Here is a 22,651-nt window from a genome sequence, read left to right on the forward strand (position 1 = left end):
TAGTCAGGGATGATGGGAATTGTAGTCCAAAACATCTGGAGGGCCAAAGTTTGGGGATGCCTGACTTAGGCAGTGCCCTCTTCAGAATGTATCTCTAGTGCATAATACAAGCAGCTCAATGGGTCTTTCCTAACAACCTGTAAAAATGAAATCATTATATATATAGCTATTGGGATGGTTTTCAACTTGTCTGATCTCCATGAAAAAGTTATGTGATGTAGCTTACTGAGTTTGGTGCATGCCGTTCCCTAGATTCCACTCAATTTTGAAAACATCCTTCCTGATTCAGCTAGCTAATCTTTTTAAGACATTAATCAAGTGCCATTTCTCTTTCAAATATCCATCTTAGGAGACATTCAGAGAACATTTGCCATTTGATTTGTTGCGTATCAAACTTGCAGACCTTAAATAATGAGAATTGGCCCTTCATAGATATTTAGGTCCTTATCAGAAATGTGCCTTTATTGCATACAGCATACGTTTCTCCAGCAATCCAGTGATTGCCACATTTTTTTTCCAGATACACTGTGTAAAGATTTGTTATCTGGGAAAATACATTTCCTTAAAATAATCCATTTGCTCTGATTGTATACAGTTGAAGAGTGTCAAGAAGTACCATTTAGCTACTTCCCGGGATTCAGGTAGTGACAACTTCTTCCCCCAATGTCCACACAAATTCTTACATTTTGTTTGTGAATTTTGTTCATCTTTTTTGCAGGAGTGGCCATCCAGTTCATGATAATGAACAGCTAGGACCTTTCCAGCCAAGTTTTGTACAACCTGCACTATGTGTGCAATGTCCTAGAGACATGGTCCTAGATCAGCATGATCCTGGCATTTGTAGTTATCGGCTTTCCAAGAACTGCTTTGCCAAAACCAATTCCTTCTGCTCTCTCTTACAAAAGTAAAAACACTGATTTGCCATAGGTTTGAAAATTTTATTTCAGTGAACACAGTCCAGTTTCAAACAATTTATTAAAAGATAGCAGTTCAAACATTTTTAATACAAGGGGTGCAAGCAGGATTGCTCTTGAAAATCCCAAGCATAAATAAATCTTTCATCAGTATCATAAAATAAGTTAATATTTCTTAGAATAAAAACTTAAGAAATCAAGCATGTTAAAACAAAAGATTTAAGAATAATTAACCCTTTTAGCTCTTACAAGTGAAAGGTATTTAAAAACGGAAACTAAAAGTTGTTCTTCTACAACTCCAACAAAGCACATTTGGTGTGTTCTGAAAGGAAATCGGCACACTGTTTTCGCAACCTTCTTGCAGAACTCAGACTTCCTCCACAAGGACTTCTTAATTGCTCCCCCAACATAGCTCTGCTTCGGGTCCATCATCTTCCAACAGCAAAGTCAAATGTCTCTCTGTTTCTCACAACATGTAGTTCAACCTCAACTTGACATCAGTTACTGTAATCCTTGTGTCAGGCTGGGAAATTGCCTCCTGAGCAAGCTACTAAAGTATTTTGAAACTTCAGTGCAATTTTTCTGTTCAATTCAGCTTCATCCATATGCTGTCATCGTTCAGGAAGGTTAATCACTGGAACCCACTGGTCCATGTAGCGGCTTTCCCGGCAAAAGCAAATCAGCTGACTTAAGGCTGGATCCTTCCATTGAGAGGCATGTGGATTCTGAAAGGGGGAGAAAAAGGATCATTGTCAGCATGAAATAAAATTAAATGATACTTCTAACAGTAAAAGAGACTGAATATAAATGATTGTGTAAATTTTGAGTTTCTAGCACATTCAACAGGGTATTTTGGAATTATTTTCTTTAAAACCAGTAAAAGAAACATCATTTTTCAAAAACAAACCAATGTTCATGTGCTATGTGCCAAGTCCACAATTCCCATTCAATTGGGTGAATTGAGTAACAGTGACGGAGTCTTTTCATCACAGCTCAACTGAGTTATCTAATAATGACCTCTGAGCCAATTAGTAATAAGGAAAGACAAATATAGACAGGGAGTTACTGTAGAGAAGTGACTCATTGGGTTGTTTTCTCCCGCTGACAGCAGGATGAAACGTGTTTGAACATGTCTTTGCCTCGAAAATCCCTATGAGCAAAGTTGGAAGCGTGGTATGATTTGTGCAGGGGAAAGGGTTAGTAAAGGAGGTCATGCTGATCTTTCCTTCAAACCACAGAGGCAGAGGTGCACCAATGCAAGGACACTCAAGAAACCACTACAGTTTTTGTTTTAAGCCAGTGAGATTGGAGTATTTAGACAGATTTTTACAATTTGCAATTCAGCTTCTTTCAAAGAAATGCTGTACAGTCCAGAAGGAGACTCTGAAGCAACAGTAAGGTCATGCTGGCTGGCTTCTATGCCCATGCCCAACATGTTAATGAAACACAGCACTTACTGTCACAAGCACACAGTGCAGGTCTGCAGGCTGCTCGCTCCCTCCACTCGCCCCCAAGAGCAGCAGCTCCGCTAGCCGGCTTGGGTTGCTCACTCGGAGTATGTTAATGTCATTCTCACAACAGAAAGCTTGGATCAGGGTGAAGTGAATTTGTAGAGCAACATCCTGGTTGTCTTCCTCATCGGCTGCCAGCAGACAAAGCACAACATTATCTGGATCCCTGGAGGGATAAAACAATGTCAGCTAAGTTAGTCACAGCCCCAACAAACAATGATGCATTTTTCAACGACATAAGGGAGACAAAACAGGAACCAAAGTCACAGGGCATATGAACACATGGTGACGCGACTGTCTATATACTATACACGGGGGGGGGGGGGGCAGTCCTATGATGTTGTTTTCTATGGACTGTACTCAGCTAAATTTCACTCACCACTGAAATCAACGAACATGATTATTATATCTATTTCGAGTCAAAATTCACTATCACCCGATGTGGTTGACCTTTCACACCCTGGATTTTAAGAGCTGAATTTTCAAGCGCTAGGTAACTACAACTAAGGCCTGTGGAGCAAGGGGGAGGATTTTTGTTGCACTTTCTCCTCCCCAAACACACACAAAAAGGGGGAGGGGGACCCGATTACATTTCAGCACCAAACTAAAGGGGACAGGCACATTTTCAAAACCACTGTTCAGCAGTTCCCATTGTGTCAACTGTCACTGGGTGCTTGGAACTCTGGCATTGTGGGTAAAAGGGGGAGAGGGTTTTTTTCTGAAATCTGCCCCACAGAAGCAACCCTGTGCCTAAGTGGGGGCAGTTATGCATGATGGGTGATCAAGCATTCAGTGTACACACAGCTGCCCAGAGGTTTTCCTATCCACACAGTGCAAGTTTGCCTCTTAAGTGACCTAGCGTTTCCTCAGAAAAGTCCTCAGGGACAGCAACCCGAAGAGAGGTGGGAGGACCTGCGTCTTGTTACTCATCAATACAAATAGAAAAGGGCACCAGAAAGCCAGTTTCTCACTTACACGTTGAGCAGCTTGGCAGCCTCATACACGCCAATGGTGATGCTTCTCTGAGTCAGGGCTTTGCTCAGGACTTCCTCCAGGGCATCCCCTACCTTCTCCATGCTGATGGCATCCGAATAAAAAATAAAGGGGGGGGAGCAGCGAGAGGCTCTAATTAGCGTTTTTATTTAAATAAAACACCAAACAAATCCAAAAGAGGGGGGGGGAAATGGATCACCTCGGGGCCCCCAGCCCACATTCCCTCCTGGCGCCCTCATGCCCTGCAAAACTGAGGGGAAGCTGAGCTGGAAACACCCCTGAATGGGATCTGTTCAGAAATAAGCGGGAGCCAAGTACTCCCACAGGAAAATCGCTTCCAAGCGCAGGTTATTTAAAGTTTAGTGTGCGCTTGCTCATCCTGTCAGGAAAAAGAAAAGGGGGAAAACCTACAACCCGCCACGCCTCTGAGAGAGAGCTCTGACACACGCACTCTCTGCAATCGACTCCCGGTTTTCTTCCTTCCGCGCGGATCTACTTTCTTCCGCAGATCCCCTCCAGGCAATTATTATTTTTTTGCACCAGAGCTTTTTTTTCTCCCTCCCCGCCACCGGTCCCAGCTGTGAGGCGACTGGCGGTGGCGAGCTGGGCGACCCTGTGCTGCCTGGATCCGGAGAGCTTATCGAAATCTGCAGCAGGCAAACTCCTGTCCCTCCAAACTCCACACCGCCCGCCGGCACGCAACGCAACGCCGAGCTGCAGCTGCTACCATCGCGTACCTTCCGAAAGTCTGGTGCTCCCCAGCGAGCTCTTCCAGAGTCATATTGCAGCTGCAGATCCCTGCAAAGAAACCAATCCAACGGGGGGAACGGGAGAGGCAGCCTTCAACCCTCCTCCTCGCCCTGCTCCCTCTTCCTTGCTTCTCTGCTCCTCCGGCTGCCCTCAGGGGAATCCGCGGTAAGTGTCACTCCAGTAAGTCAAATCCTCAGGGCGGCGGCGGCGGTGCAGCTTCGCTTCGCCCCTGTGCCTTCCTCGCCCACCCGGGCACTTGCAGCCCCGCTGCTCAGACCGATCCCTTCGCGCTCCTACCTCTCCCCACACGGCGTTGCCACTGAGGGACAAAGGGCTCCCCGGGCCGGAGTTATCCTGCCAACCCCCAGCCAACCGTCTCCCGGCTCGTTTGCATACGGCCACCCTATTGGGGCATGCAAATGAGTCCGGCGTTCGACTCACCCTTGAAAGAAAAAAGAGAGAGAAAGAGAGAGATCTCCAGGCTGGGAAAGCTGGGTCAGTAACTTTCCCTGCCCTCGCCCGGCGCTGATTGGCAGAGGAAGAAGTTTTAGGGGGCGGAGTTTGCTGCGGGTGCCTCGTGCTCTCCCGCCTCAGCTGTTTTTTCTTTGCTGGTTGCACTCCCCCCCCCCATCTCCACCCGCGCTGCCTCTCTCTCTCTTTGTTTTGAGAAAGGGGAGGGGGGATTGCGCGCGAGCTTCTGTTTGTGGGCTTAATGCTCTGCAGATCACCCCTGACAATAAATAGTTGTTAGTAAGCAAAGTTGCAAAAGCCAGGAGGGAGCGGGCTCGCAGCGGCTATTTTAACTCGATCGGTGCCTGTAGATATGGGAATCGCCACCCCGGGATGAGTCCTGTTTCCCCGCTTGCTGCTGCTGCTGCTGCTTTCCAGCTGCTAAGGACACTGTGGGTTGTTAGGATGGCACGCACGGCATAATTTTATGGGCGTTATTAATTAGACAGGTTGCGGGGATTTGAGTTTCGGGCTCTTGTTTCTTAAGCGGGCTGTGTGGCCTTTGGGTCAAAAAGGTGCAGCTTGATTTAAATGGGGAGGAACTGGCCGCTTGCTCAAGATCTGGGATGGGGAACTCGCCCTCAGGCGGTGTTGGGCTCCTGCTCCCGCCTCTCCCAGCTCCGGGGTTATGGGAGCTGAGCAAACGCCCAGAGAGAGGTTACCCAGACACCCACTTACACCCCAGCCCGCCCACCTACTGTAGAGGTGAATGTCAGGGAAGCAAACCACTTTAGCCGATGGAGAATTGTGCTTATGCTGCAGTTTTCCAAGTACAGTATGTGTGAGGCAAGTGACATTGAGGTAACCAAGCTTTGGAAGAGGCAGGGCGGCCTCCTCTTGCCTCAGCTTTGTCTCGGGTCAGCTGAGGCCTTTGCACTATCACTAGATGACAGCTGCCTCAAAGTGAGGTATTGCATGTGTGAAGAGTGAGCCGGCAAAGATAAAGCACTGCACACACACCTTCCACAGACTAAAGGGCATTGGTAGCTGTAGGTCTGCTCTGAGGGCTTCTCCACACTTAACTTTTGCACTGCTGTTTCCAGGAAGATGTCTGCACTCCCTCCCCCCAAGCTTTCTTGCTCCAATGGATCACACCTGACAAGGGTGGCAACTTGAATAAAATATTGGGGAGCAGGGGAGTTCAACCCCATCCTGCATAATCACAAGATGTGGCACATACACACCAGGTGAATGGCAATGCACATCAACTTGGGGGGCATCCCCCCAAATATTCTATTTGGGGACTGGGCAAGGGACCTCAGCCCCTAGGAGTTGGCTCCCATGGTGCCTGAAAAGAGCAGAGAAAAGGTAAGTGTGGATAACCCCTATGCTGAGGACAACCCAATGCAGTTCAGTCTATCCCAGGGGTCAGCAACCTTTTTCAGCCATGGGCTGAAAGCCATGATCCATCAGACCATGCGGTGGGCCAGACTATTTTTTTTGGGGGGGGGGGTGAACGAATTTCTAGGCCCACAAATAACCCAGAGATGCATTTTAAATAAAAGCACACATTCTACTCATGTAAAAACATGCCAATTCCTGGACCGTCCGCAGGCAAATGGGCCGCACCCGGCCCTCAGGCCTTAGGTTGCCTACCCCTGGTCTATCCCATTTGCTTTTTCAGCGGGAACATGAATAACATGCACCGCTTCACTCAGTGAGAGAGGTTGCAGGGCCCTGTCGCCCAGCCCCACTTGGCAGAATTCCTCTTGCCCCACCTCCCCACACCTTTGCATGTTTGCAATGTGTGTAAAAGGGCTCTCCCCTGGATACTGGTATATGTGGGTGGAGCTGCAAGCAACGAGGGCCCACGATTGGGCCAGAGTCCAACTCTGGGTGGAGGAGTTTTACCTGCACACACCAGTATCTGGGGAGAGCCATTTCCCACACTGTTTGAATGTGTAGGCAGCGGAGGGGCAACCCAGCAGTGAGGCACCAGTGCAGACCCCAGACCCCCCCCCCAAAAAAAAATGTTTCACCACATGTGTGAACACCATAAGTTAAATACATGCATGCATGAACCAATCCCCATTGTACAAATAATATTTTTGTTTATTTGTTGCATTTCTACCCCATATTTCCTGCAAGCAGCTCAAGGTTCTCTCCCTCCTCATTCTATCCTCACAGCAACCCTGTGGGGTAGGTCTGGCTGAGAGGTCACCCAACGAGTTTCATGACTGAGCGGGATTTCGAACTCTGGCCTCCCAGGTCCTAGTCCAATGCTCAGTCTAACCACTAAACTACAGTTCTATACACTGGGGTTGGGTGTGTGTGTGTGTGGCGGGATGAGAGCAGCTATTGAAGATCTGTCAGCAGATCTTCAAAAGACTGATAAGGCAAAAGCATGTTCCCTTATTCTCCCCAGGAAGCACTCTGAAGCAGAATGAAAACCCAACGATTCTATAGTAATGCCAAGCAATTGGTGTTTTTGTGTGTGTGTGTGTGTGTGTGTTTTCCACAAACTGTGTGAAAAATATGTTTTATTCAATCATTCGGCGCAGGAGAAATGGAGAATAAGAACCAAACAGGACAAAATACCGTAGCCATGAAGTACGCATTCTTCTTTCCCTTCCCTAATTTACATTCTTCACACTGTTAACAGGCGTTGGTATGGATCTATATGCATGAATGCACATGGTTTCAACAGGTAATTTTGCAAATTAATGACATTTTAAAACCTGTCATCTCAGGGCAAAATATGCAGAATTATCCTCTCCCATCCCTTTCCCATTCAGGCCAATGAGGAAAGCTTCTGGCCTGATTGACAATCAAGTGAAGCATTGAAGAGTCCTCCTCTCCAATTGAAAGGCCTATAAAGGGGAGGAGTTCTCTGCTTCCTGTCTTATTCCTAATGATATTACTGTTGTTGGCCAGAATCTAATCACCTCACATGGAGGTCACAGGTGATTGTTTTTTGAAGGCACCCATTCCATGAGGTGCCTAATGCAGGCACAGATAATTTCCACGTGACTAGGTGAAACTAAGAGTAAAACACATTTCAACATTACAGCTTCCATGTTGAGAACAAGCTAATGTGACTTTTGTTCTTGTTAGTAAATCCCTCATGGAGGCCTTGAGGTCTGAGGCAGCCGTTAGGCCCGGTTCATTTCAAAAAGGAGCTGCATTCGAGGAGATGGTTCCATGTAGAACATGGTTTGTGTGAATTAGCTCCTCACGCGGTTGTGACAGTTTCAGCCACACCAATGGAAAAAAATTAAAATCCCTCCCCCCCAAAAAATTTTTAGAAGAGTGTCACAAGTCACAACTACCTGGTTCATTCCAACTGTTTTACGCATTAAATTTACACAATTCCCTTTTAAGTAGCAACCACACCATTGTATTAAAGTGGTCATTAGGAGACCTGACAGAGAGCAAGACTATTCATGGCAAGAACAACTCAAATGTGCTGAAATGTCATGTCTGGTTGGAGCAGTTGGACTATAGTTACTGGGGAGCAGAGTGTTATTTGTGCCAGGTTTTAATTCCTGGATCCGGTTTTGAATGTCAGGGCTAAGCTTCAGCATCCATGAAGTGATAAAAGGTGCCTCTGAGCATGTGCAGTGTGCACTGCCCTGACCGCTATAGTGTGCCTTTCTGCAAATCTCCAAGACTGGTGACAGGGGAGCAAAGCAGGCTCAACGCTGTAGCAGCTCCTTCCTCCTTTGCAAATGCAACCAAGTAAGAAAAGATAACCTCCAAATGAAAGAATACATACATAATATGCCTCTAGTCAGTAGATCCAGGAGCCAGTCTCAAAACTTTTTTTTTTTTTTGCTGTATCTGGTTGCTTTCTATTCCGTACTAGTTTTTTTATTTCCTCTTCAAGGCCACAATACTCACTTCCCAAATATTAATTTCCGCCTGGGGTCCTATGTTAAAAATCAGCACCATAGATATATAAGCTCACACTTTCAAACTATAGAGATTAAAAACCCACACAAATGATATATTCTTCTATACTGTATATGCAGCCTAATCATATATATATATTAGCTTCTTATCCAGTCTTTCATTAGTACACTGGGAAGTGTTAACGAAGGAAACACAGGAGATGTTTCAGGGTGTTTGCACAAGACCCAGTTGAGAGAAAACAGCTGAAAACTACAAGGAGCACTTTGGCTAGCTTGAGGAAGGTAAGGAGCCACTAAGCAGTGAAAATAAAAGGGGTGGGAGGAATTAATAAAAATGGTTCCCCATCCCCACCCCTATGTTAGGGGCGGAAGAAAGTAAATTCCCAGTTTTCTGTTTTTCCTTTTCCAATCGGCTCTTAAAATATCATGGCTCATAGAGACCATTGAGCACGCTAAGTTATCACTGGCTGTGTTTTAAAGGTCCCCCTTCCCCTTTAATTTATAGGCATTAATACTTCAGCCTTTCTGGGCAATATCCTAAGTATTTAGAAACTACTAAGCTATCTTGGTTGGTTTCAAACTGGTAGACACTCAATCGTGTGTGTGCGTGTGTGCGTGTGTGCGTGTGTGCGTGCGTGCGTGCGTGCATGTGTGTAGCCCAATTCAATATATGTCTATTGAGAAGTATTTTTGGAATAAGGCTTTCTCCCAAGTAAATGCATAGGATTGCAACCAGACAATGCAATTCTTTCCATGTTTACTCAGAAGTCAACCCTGTGCAGTTCAGCAAGGCATATGCCTTAGTAAGTGTGCTCAGCTTTGATTTGGTTTGGAACAGAAATGTGAAACATCCGTTTTTACCACATCATTGACTGGAATGAAAAAATGTTTCTTATTTTTAATGGTGCTGCTATGCTTTCACCTGCTGTGGGAAGGTTCCCACGATTCACTGATGCATTACATGTTAGGAAATCTGTTCTAACCAAATCCATCTGCTTCCTTTCTGCCCTCCATCTGGCATCTCATTTCTGTTTTCCAGATCCATAACTGCATTTGCAGGATAAAGTCCTGCCTCTTCTAATTACCCCGAGATGAATGGAGAGAGGAAACAAAATAAATAAAATAAAATAGAATAAATAAAAATAGGGCATGTGTGCGTTTAGAGCAAAGGACGGGTTTTGAGAACCATAGAAGAAGGAAACAGGTGGATATAGCTGATTTAGGCTGTGATCCTATATAGCCTAACTTGGGAGCAAGTCCTATAGAACTCAGTGAGATTTGTGTTGAAGTAGAAATGTGTAGGATTGCACTGTGTGTACTGTTAAATGTGCATTAGCATTACAAGGCTTAATGGATGAGAGGCAGAGCACAAAGGAAAGGTGATTGCAATGCACATTTTAAAGCAGTAATAAGGAAGTATGGTTACATGGTGTGTGTGAATTTTCTTTGCAAGTAGATCTGCAAGAGGGCAGGAGGTGGAATAAATCAGAAGAGGGGAATAATAGAGACATTTCTGCATACTTTTTAAAAACTGGTTTCAGTTCTGCAGCCTAGGTCTGCTGGAGTTTGGAAGCGATATACCTGCCGTTTTTGTCTTTTTATCTTTGTGGTAATGGGACATATTTTACCCAACTTTTCAATGCATGCTTATATAGAGGGTCACGATTCAATTTGTCTTAACCAGCATCCATGCCCAATGGTTCTCCTGGGGGAATGTGACCCACAAAAGTTGTCGTGGAGCACTCCTCAATCTGATAGTGTCCCAAATTAGGGTGCAGGCTTATGGGCTGTTCCTATTGGTAGAATGAAGGGCAGTATGGAAATTTAAAAGTAGTAGTAGTAGTAGTAGTAGTAGTAATACAAAGCTGTCTTCTCCAGCACATCAAACAATGCTCTCTGCAAGTGGATCTGCTTGCAAATGGCCATCTGGAGCCTTCCTCCACATCCTGTGGCCAGGAGGTTTTCTAGCCCACTGCTTTGTACGTCTGGGTGCAGCTGCTCACCACAAATGGGATCTCCTAGGAGGGAGCAGACCTTCTGGTGCGGAAAGGCTCTATCTTGGCTCCTTCCCATTTGTAAAGAAGAAGATCTCCAGTCTGCTGAACAGCACAGCCAAACGGAGCAAGGTTTTGAAAAGTGTGCTAGTGAGCTTCATACATACAAATAATCCTTGGGTTAGTCTTTTCATGTGCGGACTCTGCATTCACAAAGGGTGCCCCAATAACTCACTGGGGCAAGGAAGAACAAGTGCAAAGGTGCTCCAGGAAGAAACAAGCAGGTAAGGAGACAGCCCTCTTTTCAGGAGCAGGTTTAGGGAGTAAGGTGGTGTCACGAAAGGGCTGCACATTCTTAGGTATTTAACTTATTATTTTTGCTCTCCATGAGAGCCATTTATGGGATTTTCTGCTTCATGTGACCAGATAACTGGGCCAGCCTTGGCTTCATACCTTCCAACGCAAAACTGGGACACGTGTCTTCCGGGACACAGTTCCGAGTGAGTCACGTGACCCGTGCCTCACCCTTGCCCCCCAAAAAACACACTTGGGGGGGAGCAAGATTTATAGGCATTAATACTTCAGCCTTTCTGGGCAATATCCCCAAAATGGCTGCCGAGATCTTGCAAGAAAAAACCCAGGATGGCCCATTTTTTCCAGGGCACTTGAAAGGTATGTGGCTACTTTAGATATCAATGGCTGTTGACCAATATGTTCCACCAGCACAGGTAGTATGACTTTGAATACAAGTTGCTCAGAACTGCAAGTGAGCAGAGCGCAGGTGAACAGGCCTGATTCAGCAGATTATTCTTATGTTCTTAACCACCCACCTTGACATGGTTGCACTATTTGTTGTTTCATCTCAGATAACAAAATGCCTTGGGCCATACCTCTTTTGTTGAATTTCCCCAACTCGGCATGCGTAGACAAGCGCCCACATCTCAGCATTAGGGAATGGGACACATTACATAGCCTTTCGCACTACCTTCCTTTTAAAAACGCAGTCAACATCTTGATTTTCTCGCTCCCTTCTTATTCCAGTAAATTATTGACGTAAGAGCTGAGGCAGAAGATATGGTGAGAAACTTTGTACCTCTGTCGAAACAGGAAGGGTTGAGCCCTCAAGCTATTAATGTCACAAGGGTTGCTTTGAGAAGCCGGGTCCTGGAAAAAAGGATTAGGTATATAAATGGGTATCCTATTTTCTGCCCGAGAGAAGCACACAAGATTGTTAGCAAAGAATACAAAGGGGTGCATTTTGTTCAATACCTTCAAGGGGGGCCCCCACAAAACTACATATAAGGCAGGTTTTTAGATATCCAAGGGTTTGTGTGGAAAGGAAATTATTTTTATCTAAGTTCTACTTTCAATTTTGGGGTGTATGGGGTGTTAGGGGAGGGGTAGTACTTCTCGTGGGGGGGACATGTTATGCTCCTCCTTGGGTAGTTCGTCCATCTTTGGTCCCCACCCTGCAATCAGCCCCTAAAAGCTATCAAGCTGTCAGTATGCAACAGCGGCTGAGAAATGGCTTTTGCTGACCGGCTAAACCAGTGGCACTGTGGGTTAAACCACTGAGCCTAGGGCTTGCCAATCAGAAGGTTGGCAGTTCGAATCCCTACAACAGGGTGAGATCCCGTTGCTCGGTCCCTGCTCCTGCCAACCTAGCAGTTTGAAAGCACGCAGTGCAAGAAGATAAATAGGTACCGCTCCAGCAGGAAGGTAAATGGTGTTTCCGTGCACTGCTCTGATTAGCCAGAAGCGGCTTAGTCATGCTGGCCACATGACCCAGAAGCTGTACGCCAGCTCCCTCGGCCAGTAAAGCGAGATGAGCACTGCAACTCCAGAGTCGTCCGTGACTGGACCTAACGGTTAGGGGTCCCTTTACCTTTACCTAAACCATGTGAGGGTAGCTGATAGGTCTCAAACCCTCAGTGAGTTAGGTGGCTTCTGCACATGCTATGGAGGGAAGTGAGGGGAAGATGAGGTTTGTCAGCCTGGAAAAGTAGCCTCTGATCCTAAGCCTTGTGGGATATCTTTGGGAGAAGAAAAGTCTACACAAATCTGGGGTGGAGTCTCTAAGACAGTCTCTTAGACAGTGCCTTGTACGCCTCCTTCCAGCAACTCCTGCAGCCAAGGTGGTGCCAAATGTATTGCTCTGCTTTCCACATCAGTTGAGGCTGAGGAGGGGGGTGTCTTGTCTAGTCCAATCCCCTGCAATGCAATGATGATGGGATTGCATCCTCCAGTGCGCTTGAGGCAGGAGTCTAGTTTGCAGAGTAGGGGGAGCAGAGCAGGTCATCTAGTATAGTCAGATGGGAATAGTTAGGGCTTTTAGGAGGGACAGCCAGCATCTGCTGCTGCTGTCCAGCATCTGCACTTATCTCACTTTGTCTAATAGTAGGGCCGGCACTGGGACGGGAAGAATGATTAGGTTTACTACCTATTTTTCTTTAAATTATATATATCTGTGGGAACTTGATAACTAATCGAAACTCAAATGAATGATGTGATTTATGGGCAACCCTCCTTTACTTGTAGATTTAGCCCCTGTAGTCCAATGACTTTGACATTCCTTAGCTACATGTTAGAGGAGTTGCAAAGTTCTTGATATGCTCACCTGCATGAGTCAGCATTTCCTCCCCTTGGTCACGAAAAAGAATATTAACACAGAGGAGTCAGAGGAGGGAAGCCAACTTCCTCCTATAGCTAGAATGCAGATTACAGAGGTACCAAGCAGGGTTGATAAGAGTGCTGGGTCAGTCATCAGTCTTGCAGTCTTCTGCTATGCTTCAGCTGTGCTCAAATACTTTTAGTCATTTAAATATTTGTCACCTTAAAAAAAAAAGTGAGATTTCAAAGGAGTTGAAAATAGGAGGCGATCTGCTGAGAGGCAAGGGGGAGTGGAAGTTTGCAGAAGTCCATTTAAAAAACCACTATGGAGGAATACCTACAAACCAGCTCAGTGAGGACTGAGCATTCTAAACAGCCATGAAATGTTGAGAGTTGCAGGGTTGGGTGTTTGGAGTAGACAAACCAAGGGGAGAGTGAATGTTCTGCTTGATTGGAATGAAACTATAAAGAAAAAGACTCTTGCCATTCTTTATTCAAGCTATTTCTATACAACCTTTCATGCAAACATTACAAGGCAATGGACAAGAAAGCATTAAAAAAAAAATAAGGAGATTGTGGAATAAATTAGAAAAAAGGAATAATTATTAAGAGGGAGGTTACACTACCCACAATTTTTATTCAAAGTCCCAATGGCAAAATCTAGAGTGAGATCTTTTAGCAGCATTTGGGACATTTGGACAGGAAATATGATGAGGAAATGGAAAAGGGTTTTCTCAAGCGGCGGAGCTAAAGCAGCACGTCTGGTTTCTGCGTCAGTGAGATGTGCTGATATTGGAACACCTGAAATTACTGGTTACCAAATTCAGCTGTCTTCTTAGTATCACTGGACTGCTAGTAGGAAGTGAGCAGTTCAGCCTGTGCCAGAACTTTACATGAAGGTTGTGGGTACTTTATAATAGAATCAGAGTCAAAGATCGTTGAGTGCCAATGTAGGAAACCGATTACCTCGTAATAAAACCTCTAGCAAAGCAGAGTCTACCCCTTTCTGATAAGGCAGCCTCTTCTGCTGTTGAACAGGCTGTACTATCAAGACATTCTAATCAGTTCTAGCATTTCTCTCTGTTTTGAGTATTTTTAATTCTATGAATATTTCTGCGGACTTGGAACAAGGGTAGGGAACTTGGGGACCTCCGAGGGCCTACAACTCCCACCATCCCTGGCAGGGGCTGATGAGAGTTGAGGTCCAACAACTACTGTGAGAGAGCACAAGTTCCCCATCACTGGCCAGAGTGATGCTAGCGAGCCTATTGATTTCCTGTTTCAGGGCTCTCCGAATCCACCAGTGCAAAAACTGGAGAAACAATAATCCGAACAAAAATTTTGTCCACAACATAACATTATATCAGTCCATACTGGCTGGGGTTGATGGGAGTTGGGATCCAAAAACAGGGTTCCCATCCCTGCCTAATGCTATCCCACTTTGTTTGATCATTATTTATTAGTTATATACCGCCTTTATCTTCCAAGGAGCTCAAGGCAGTGTGCATGGTTCGCTTCCTCTCCATTTCATCCTTGCAACAGCCCTGAGGTGTACGTTAGGCTGAGAGACGGTGATTGGCACAAAGTCACGTAGCGAGCTTCACGGCTGAGTGGGGATTTGAACCCTGGTCTCCCAGATCCTAGTCAGACACACTAACCATTACACCGCAAAGGCATATTTTGCTATGTCTTTTGGCCAGTAGTAGGTGGCATAGTGGGGCAACGGCACTTAACCTGACCTCCTGACAGCTGAGTTGCCACTGCTTAATGGGAAAGAGAGGGCCGAGGTTGGCATGGTGCCAGTCCAAGGCTGCTGCCAGTGTGCTGGCACCAACCTCCCTGCCCCCTTGCCCCCCTTTCGTTCCCAATAAGCAGCAGCAACTCGGTTTTGGGGAGACCGGGCGAATGCCGTCATCCCACCCTCCATCTACTGCTGTTTTGGATCTGAAACATTCAGTGTAGTCTAACACAAATCAGATTTATGGAATCATAGAATTGTAGAGTTGGAAGGGACCCTGAGCATCATGTAGTCCAACCCTCTGCAATGCAGGAATATGCAGCTATCCCATTCAGGGATCGAACCTGCAACCTTGGCATTATCAGCACCACGCTCTTAACCAGAATATCTTTATAATGTAGTTCTTATGCCCTGATAAGCTCCCTTAAAACCGCAATGTCCATTTTGTTACCAGTAACAGGTAGGTAGCCGTGTTGCTCTGCTGTAGTCAAAACAAAATTTAAAAATTCCTTCCGGTAGCACCTTAGAGAGCAACTAAGTTTGTCATTGGTATGAGCTTTCGTGTGCATGCACACTTCTTCAGATACCAGATACCAGTTGCTCTCTAAGGTGCTACCGGAAGGAATTTTTAAATTTTGTTACCAGTAGATCGTGATAACTTTATTTCCTGTAACCGATTATAAAGCAGGGCAAAGCACAGATCTGCAAACTGAGGGCCACACTTCAACTTTTGATCTCGCTAGGTTAGCTCATACGCTGCCGTTGTGTTTCGTGACAAGATGTGACGTGACACATCGTCAAGCCTGATGCCTGGGAAAGCGGCTCTTGCAGCAGGTAGAAAGGGAGCAGCAGATGGTAAGGCAGCAGTAAAACAGGTGGAGGCATTGTTTAAAGATAGCCTGAATTAAGCTTGCTTAATTTGTTGGATCTCTGCTAAATCCCAGCAACGATTGTCTCTTGTGCAGCACCAGGTTTATCCAGCGGGCAAGCAGTCAGAACTAGACCATCTGTAATCACTTATTGTGCTAAATCTTCTTTAAAGCTAGCCACCAAACAAATGTCTTCCCTCTCGCTCATTCTAGGTGAGAACAGCCCCTGACACCAGGGCATGAGAAAATACGCTGCAGAGCTTGGAAAAATGTTTATTTTCCTGGGAGTATTTTCAGCTGGAGGGTAACTCCCTTCTCTTCTCACTTGGCTGAAGTGCAAAAGAGACCTCTGACAGTCACAGAGTTTGCCTTTCTACTGGGGCCCTCTTCCAAAAGGAGAAAAGCATTTTCCAAAACAAGGGACTCCGAGGTTGCTGAGATTGCAGCCTTGATGTGGGAATCAGCTTCAAGACACTCCTCCCACACTCAATAGAGCTGGAGTAGCAATACAAAGGAGTGCTGAAAAAGAAAAGTGTGGCAGGAGCTGAAATGAACCTTTGTGTTCTCCTTGGCATGGGCAATTCTGTCTTAAACTTGGGGGGGGGCACAATCACAAGCTCTTTCTGCCCTACCCTTCCACCTCTTCCACCAAGATATCAATACTGTAGAGGTTTCCCTGGATGGTGCTTTTGCCAATAGCCAGGAGCAAAAGAGGACGATTCTTTGGAAGCAAGGCTCCACACAAGACTCCAGCACCTGTTTGCCCATCTCAGGTGTGTGCATCCCCACACTTGTCTTTGGGGAGACACTGTTAGTGGTCCTCCATAGTTCGGATCCACCAGAAGCCATCCTTTTTAGTATTATGAGCCCTACTTAACTTTCAGAACCTACTGAAGTTTTATTCCAGAGTATTGTTCCAGCAGGCAATTTAATATTCCCCCCTCCCCAGTTTTTATTTTTTTTGTACTGTATCTTTGTAAACCACATGGGCGTATCCTGCAAGCATCCCGGAAAAACTGGGACATTTTGGGGGGGGGGGTATCATGAGCGTGTGATGTCCCCTCCACAATCTCACATGGTGACCCAAAATGCACATTCTGGGGCACCATGCTCCCTCAAAGTACTTTTTTTGTGGGAGGGAACCACAAGGCAAAATCATGTGAGATCATAGCTGCCATGCTCTCACGGAAGGGGAAAAAAAGGGAAGATGTTGTCTGGGAAGATGGCATCCCAGATTTTGGCTTCAAAGTGTTGGAGGGTATGTGCGGATAATATTGTAATTGGGCGGTACATAAATTGTTTACATGAATGAATGAATGAATGAATGAATGAAGTAAATAAATAAATAAATAAATGATATATAACATAAAATCCTAGAGTTGGAAGGGACCCTGAGACCCTAGATGACCCTGAGAGTCATCTAGTTATTTTGTGAAAACTTTGTGCTCTGAATGGACCTGCATGAACTGTTGGACCATGTATCAGGGTGTATTAGGAGTGTGTGTGTGTGGGGGGGTGTCGTACCTCGGAAGTCGAACGCCTTGTGACTCAAACGTTTTGGCTCCTGAATGCCACAAACCCGGAAGTGAGTGTTATGGTTTGCGAGCATTCTTTGGAACCCGAACGTCCAGCGCTGCTTCCACGGAAGCCGTGCCTTGGTTTCCAAATGTTTTGGAAGTCGAACGGACTTCTGCAACAGATTCCGTTTGACTTCCAAGATATGACTGTATCCCAATTGCCTTGCCCATCCACCCAGAGTAGCGCCTAAGCTTTTTCTGAACAGTTGCCTGACTGCCTGATGACACCTTTCAGGTCATTTCTTCCCAGTCAGCACACCGTGCTTCTCTTGCATAGGCAAGCAAGCTGATCCAGGACATCAGATCCCCAAACACGCTTGTTTACCCTACAGACAGGCAAGGGAGCATTTTATTCACGGTACCCTTTGTCCCTTTAAAAAAAAGAAAAGACCTTGTATTTCACCTTTAGGAAAAGGAACTCTGCGCATGCTGAGAGGCACTGTGCCAGCATATCAAAAACGGTTGTAGGTGTGAGCCAGAAATAGACTCTGGAAAGTGCTGTGGGAGAAAGGCAGGCTAGGTCAGCCAGCCCAATGTACATTAAAACCTCACCCTTAGGACCAAATTAAAGCTGGGTGTGTAAACACAGATCTGGCTCGGTTTCATCGGCTGTGTACTACACATGACTGGCTTGAAATGCAGACAAGGTTGCTCTTTTCCTCAATACAGATTGAAGCTGGTTTCGGAGGATCAATTTTTTTTTGGGGGGGAGCAGTATTTTAATCAGAAACGACAGGATAGAATTGTAGAGTTGGAAGGGACACTGAGGATTATCTGGTAAATGGGTAGACAAACTAAGGCCCGTGGGCCGGATCCAGCCCAATCACCTTCTAAATCCAGCCCGCAGACGGTCCAGGACTCAGCGTGTTTTTACATGAGTAGAATGTGTGTTTTTATTTAAAATGCATCACTGGGTTATTTGTGGGGCATAGGAATTCATTCATTATTATTTTTCTTTCCAAAATATAGTCTGGCCCCCCACAAGGTCTGTGGGACAGTGGACTGGCCCCCTGCTGAAAAAGTTTGCTGGCCCCTAATCTGGTCCAACCCCCCAGCAATACAGTCATACTTCGGTTTAAGTACGCCACGGTTTGAGTATTTTCAGTTTAAGTACTCCGCGGACCCGTCTGGAATGGATTAATCCACTTTCCATTACTTTCAATGGGAAAGTTCACTTCAGGTTAAGTACGCTTCAGTTTACGGTAAGTACTCCACGGACTGTCTGGAACGGATTAATCCACTTTCCATTACTTTCAATGGGAAAGTTTGCTTCAGGTTAAGTACAGACTTCCGGAACCGATTGTGTTTGTAAACCGAGGTACCACTGTACAGGAACACACAGCTGTCCCATACATGGATCAAACTTGCAACCTTGGTGTTGTCAGCACCATGCTCTAAGTAAGCGAGCTATCCAGGCTAATGATAGTGACTGACATAGGCATAGCTAGGATTTATGTTGGGGGTGGGGGTGGGACACCCACCTGTCAAGTGTGTACCCAGATACAGAAAGCAAGCAGTGATGGGTCTGAATTTAACAGCAAAAGGGGAGGCGTGGCAGACAGAAGTCTCCTCTGTCGGCAGCTTATGCCCCCTCAGGCCTTCTCCCATAACACTTTGTGCCAGTCAAGCACCGGTGTATTGGAGCTGGGCTGAGGAACGAAGCGACTAGGGAGGCAGACTCTCGGAGGTAAGTTGTGCATCCAAAGCAAGGAAAAAGGGAATGAATAAGTAGCTGACATGGGTGGTGTTTTAAATACTGAATGAGGCACTCCACAGGCTAAAATGCTTATTTGGGTAAACCTGAGGAGAACCTGGTTATGCGGCAGTAATGCCCGAAAACGAAACTTCCCCCCCCCTCAGCCTCACCAGGAGAGGAGTCTGAGAGCTTTCCAACAAGCTTACGTCCAGCGTGCATTCATAGTCGCACATCGGTTTCCATCTGGCAGCTGTCACTAAAAGTACTTCAGATCACCTGCCAAGAAACTGCAAAGGGCGTTTCTTCCCCATATGGACCTTTGTGCTTTAATCTTTACTTTCATAATTTGCCAGGCTCCTGGCTGGAACTCCCTTTTTATGGAGCTCATTTGGCCCCATAAATATGGTGCGCAATACCAACCAGCCAATCACAAATGAGGTATGGTAGGAGCTGGAAAGGGCACAGAAAATCACATATGCATTAACTCTTAGCAGTCACTCTGCATGCCTTAAGGCTGGTCTGCTGCCCTCATGTGCTGTGGAGGACTCTGCCCCATTACCATTGGTGGGGTAATGTTCAGCTGCCTATCTGGTTAGTTTCCAGGTTACGGAGAAGTTGCCGTCTATTCCTTTCCTTCAGGCAGCAAAATATAGTATGATCAGCCTTGGTTTCTGGGGGATAGATCTAATTTCTAAATGCTCCCTGTCCATAGGCAGTCTGTCTCTGAATACCAGCAACATTAGGCTTTAATTCTCTATAGATTTTCCAGAGGTTATCTTGCTGCCCACTTGTAGAGACTAGATGGGTCCTTGACCTGAACCAAAGGGCACTTACGTTCTTTGGACTCCTTGGCATCATGAAGCAACAAGTTTGCCTTGGATGTTGTAGTTTGCTTCTCAGGATATCCTTCACAAAGGGTGTTTCTGATTTATCGGTTGGTGGAGTCTATCCAAGTTGGGCTTTGCAGGTGAGATTTTTCGCTTGGATATGTGCTGCATTCATCATTTGGTGGTGCAGTCATGAGCGTCTTTTCCGCGCACACCTCTTTTTTGGCAATGCATAAGTGGCCACACTCTAGCAGCTTCTACTTGCCCATCCTGTGGTTCTGAAAGCCACCCAAAGTCTCAGAAAGCCACTCCATGTCCTTGCACTTAGAGATGGCAACCCATAAGCCACAAATTTCTGTGTTTTGGGCTCGTGAAGGGGACCATGTCAGAATGTCCTCCCCTGATTCTTTTGCCACAAGTAAAAACAGCTTACAAGAAGCATAGGAGCTGAGTCCAGGTGCAACAACTCTGGTCCAAATAAGCAATGTGAGCTCTTCTGGTATACCAAGTTCTGCTACCCCACATAGAACATAGAATAGTTTAAATGAGATCCAAAGTACTATTTCAGGTTTTAGAATCAAAAAAAGAGATTAAGAGGGCAAATTTCAAGAGCCCTGATCTCAGATATATTCAATATTAAATTGCCTCAAAGCAGTCTGGGTGCATTTATAGTGGTTAGTTGTTGTTGTTGTTTTTTTAAAAAAAAAACACCTTATGTGGAATCACATGTGATCCAAACCATCAGGGTGGTAGTGCTTGTTCTCTCATTTCCCTTAATGATGCCCTTGCCAAAGCAAAAGCCATTGACACTTTTCTGGCAAACTGCAGAGAATGACTTCCTTAATGGTCCAACTGAGAGTGTGTGGAGGAGTGAAGAATATGGGTGATACATTTGCATGACAGGAGAAGCTGAAGTCTTTCATTTACCCGAAGAAGAGAGTCTGCATGGGAATCAGAAGTTCCAGATTCTCCTAACCAGATAAGCCACCAAAATGGCTCAATCGAAGCTTCTGACACACAAAAAAAATTGACAATCAAAGCAGTCTTAACTACTGTGGTCAGTTTCTGCAGACCCATCTCAGTTCCTAGTCATGCAATGCAACACCTATAAATAACAATACAATTGGAGGAAATTGGAGCATGCATTCAATATAATTGAAGGGAGGTTTCATCCAGTTCTTCAGATTCTGGGCCAAACGACACTATCTACAGAAATGTGTACAGCGAAACTCCCAACAGCTGCTTGGCAAAGGGAGTGATTTGGAGCAGGGAAGTAGCCAGTTGGTGGGTGTGGGTTGCCGAGGTTAATATTACCCTAGTCAGCTGCTTTTATTTTGAAATCCACCCCCCCAGCTGTTCTCCTCCAATGGGGTTCTAAAAACATATCTGCAAAGGTGTGGAATCCCACCAGTGGTGGGGGATGGAAGAGGCTGGAGAGAAGTTGTGGTGGGCAAGAAAAGGGTTAAGGGCCCTACACTGCTTTTGCACTCTAAATTCCCCCCTCCAAAAGCTGCTTTTCCTATTTAAAAAAATAGACATGCATTTGGGTGCAATGTTTTATTTGGCCCAGAGTTTACAGTGCAGGTATTCACAGTGCAGAGTGGAGCTGGGTCATGCTCGGATGGTAGTGGGTTGCCAACTGTGCAGGTCACATCCATGGAGGGACCAATCATGGACATGTGCTAATGCAATGAAGGCATAAAGAAACGACCTAACCTTGACTCTCGGATGTTCCAAGCCAAGAATCTTTCCCACAGGAGCAATGCTGCTTTCTGCAACTTGCTCATTCATATGCTCCTACCCTGCCTTTCTATTTCAAATTGCAGTGCCCAAGGCCACAAACATCAAGATTTAACTCAAAACTTAACTCACACAAAGGGAGCGGCAAAGAAAATTGGGGAAGCAGGAGCTATAAATTCAAAGAAGACTCACCTGGCTGAAAGGCCTGTCAGAAAAGGGGAGTCTTCAGCTGTCATCAAAACATAAACAGGGAGGGACATGATAGATTATCTGCAGCAGGGTGTTTCATAGCCTAGGTACCACAGCAGAGGACACCTTTCTGCACATTCATGCACATTCAACTGTGCAAAATGTGCACCTCCCAAAATGGCAGTTGGACACTGAGAAGGACCTCGGAAACTGAGATTCTAAATGAGCAGGCAATAATATGGAGAGGACATGGCCCTTTCAATTGCAGGGTAAGCAGCCTCATAACTAACTTGCTTAAGTCTAATTAGTGCATGAAGGACTTAAGACAATTGAATGTGTCCTGCCAGGCTTAGCTCGCCTTGGGAGAGACTAGGTAATCAAGCCACTGTTCCCCTCCAGTCTCCCTTAGATTAGAAGCTCAGTGGGTTAAGAGGCTAAACAGGTTGCTCCAGCTTAGCTGCATGGCTTTCACAAGCCATTCAGGTGTTCCTATATCAATAATTTAGGAACTTTTTCATCACTGTAACTAGGCCGAGTTTTACTGCCTGTGCAACTCTTTATGAATGCTGTATGGAAAAGCACATGAATCTGACCTGTGGGGAGTTCATAAGTACCGTAAAGCATTTAAAAATTACCAAATGTGGTTTTTTTATGTGAAGGGGAGAAGGAAGTTTTGGAACTCACGATGACATATTTTAAAGGACTAACAACCTGTATTTCCATGCTTTACTTTGTTGCTTATGTTGTTATTCTCTCACCAAAGTTTTTCCCTTGCCACCAGCAGAAGTACTGTGGGTCCAAACAGTTTGGGTCTTTGAAGGTAAGCAGCCTTTTGAACTGAGCCTGGAAATGGTGGAGCTGCTATAGGAGGGAAGTTGCATA

General features: G+C 45.6%; 1 protein-coding gene across 1 annotated transcript; it reads right to left on the minus strand.

Annotated features, from left to right (window-relative positions):
- Positions 1-917: 917 nt before the first annotated feature.
- GADD45A (growth arrest and DNA damage inducible alpha) lies at positions 918-4,489 on the minus strand. Its single transcript, XM_035121632.3, has 4 exons — positions 4,156-4,489; positions 3,401-3,502; positions 2,372-2,591; positions 918-1,639 (listed from the first exon to the last, which is right to left on the minus strand). Exons 1-4 carry the CDS (start codon positions 4,197-4,199, stop codon positions 1,526-1,528), a joined length of 480 nt encoding a protein of 159 aa, XP_034977523.1. The 5' UTR covers positions 4,200-4,489; the 3' UTR covers positions 918-1,525.
- Positions 4,490-22,651: the final 18,162 nt, after the last annotated feature.

This window comes from Zootoca vivipara, chromosome 7 (assembly GCF_965207765.1).
Source record: "Zootoca vivipara chromosome 7, rZooViv2.hap1.1, whole genome shotgun sequence".
Classification (NCBI taxonomy): domain Eukaryota; kingdom Metazoa; phylum Chordata; class Lepidosauria; order Squamata; family Lacertidae; genus Zootoca; species Zootoca vivipara.

Bases quoted from the DNA above. Each gene is read 5' to 3' on its own strand.
- GADD45A (XM_035121632.3), bottom strand. From the start codon at position 4,199: ATGACTCTGGAAGAGCTCGCTGGGGAGCACCAGACTTTCGGAAG. The intron at 2,592-3,400 runs GTAAGTGAGAAA...TTATCCCTCCAG, and splicing joins GCTGCCAAGCTGCTCAACGT to GGATCCAGATAATGTTGTGC. The intron at 1,640-2,371 runs GTAAGTGCTGTG...TCCCCCTTTCAG, and splicing joins TGCACTGTGTGCTTGTGACA to AATCCACATGCCTCTCAATG.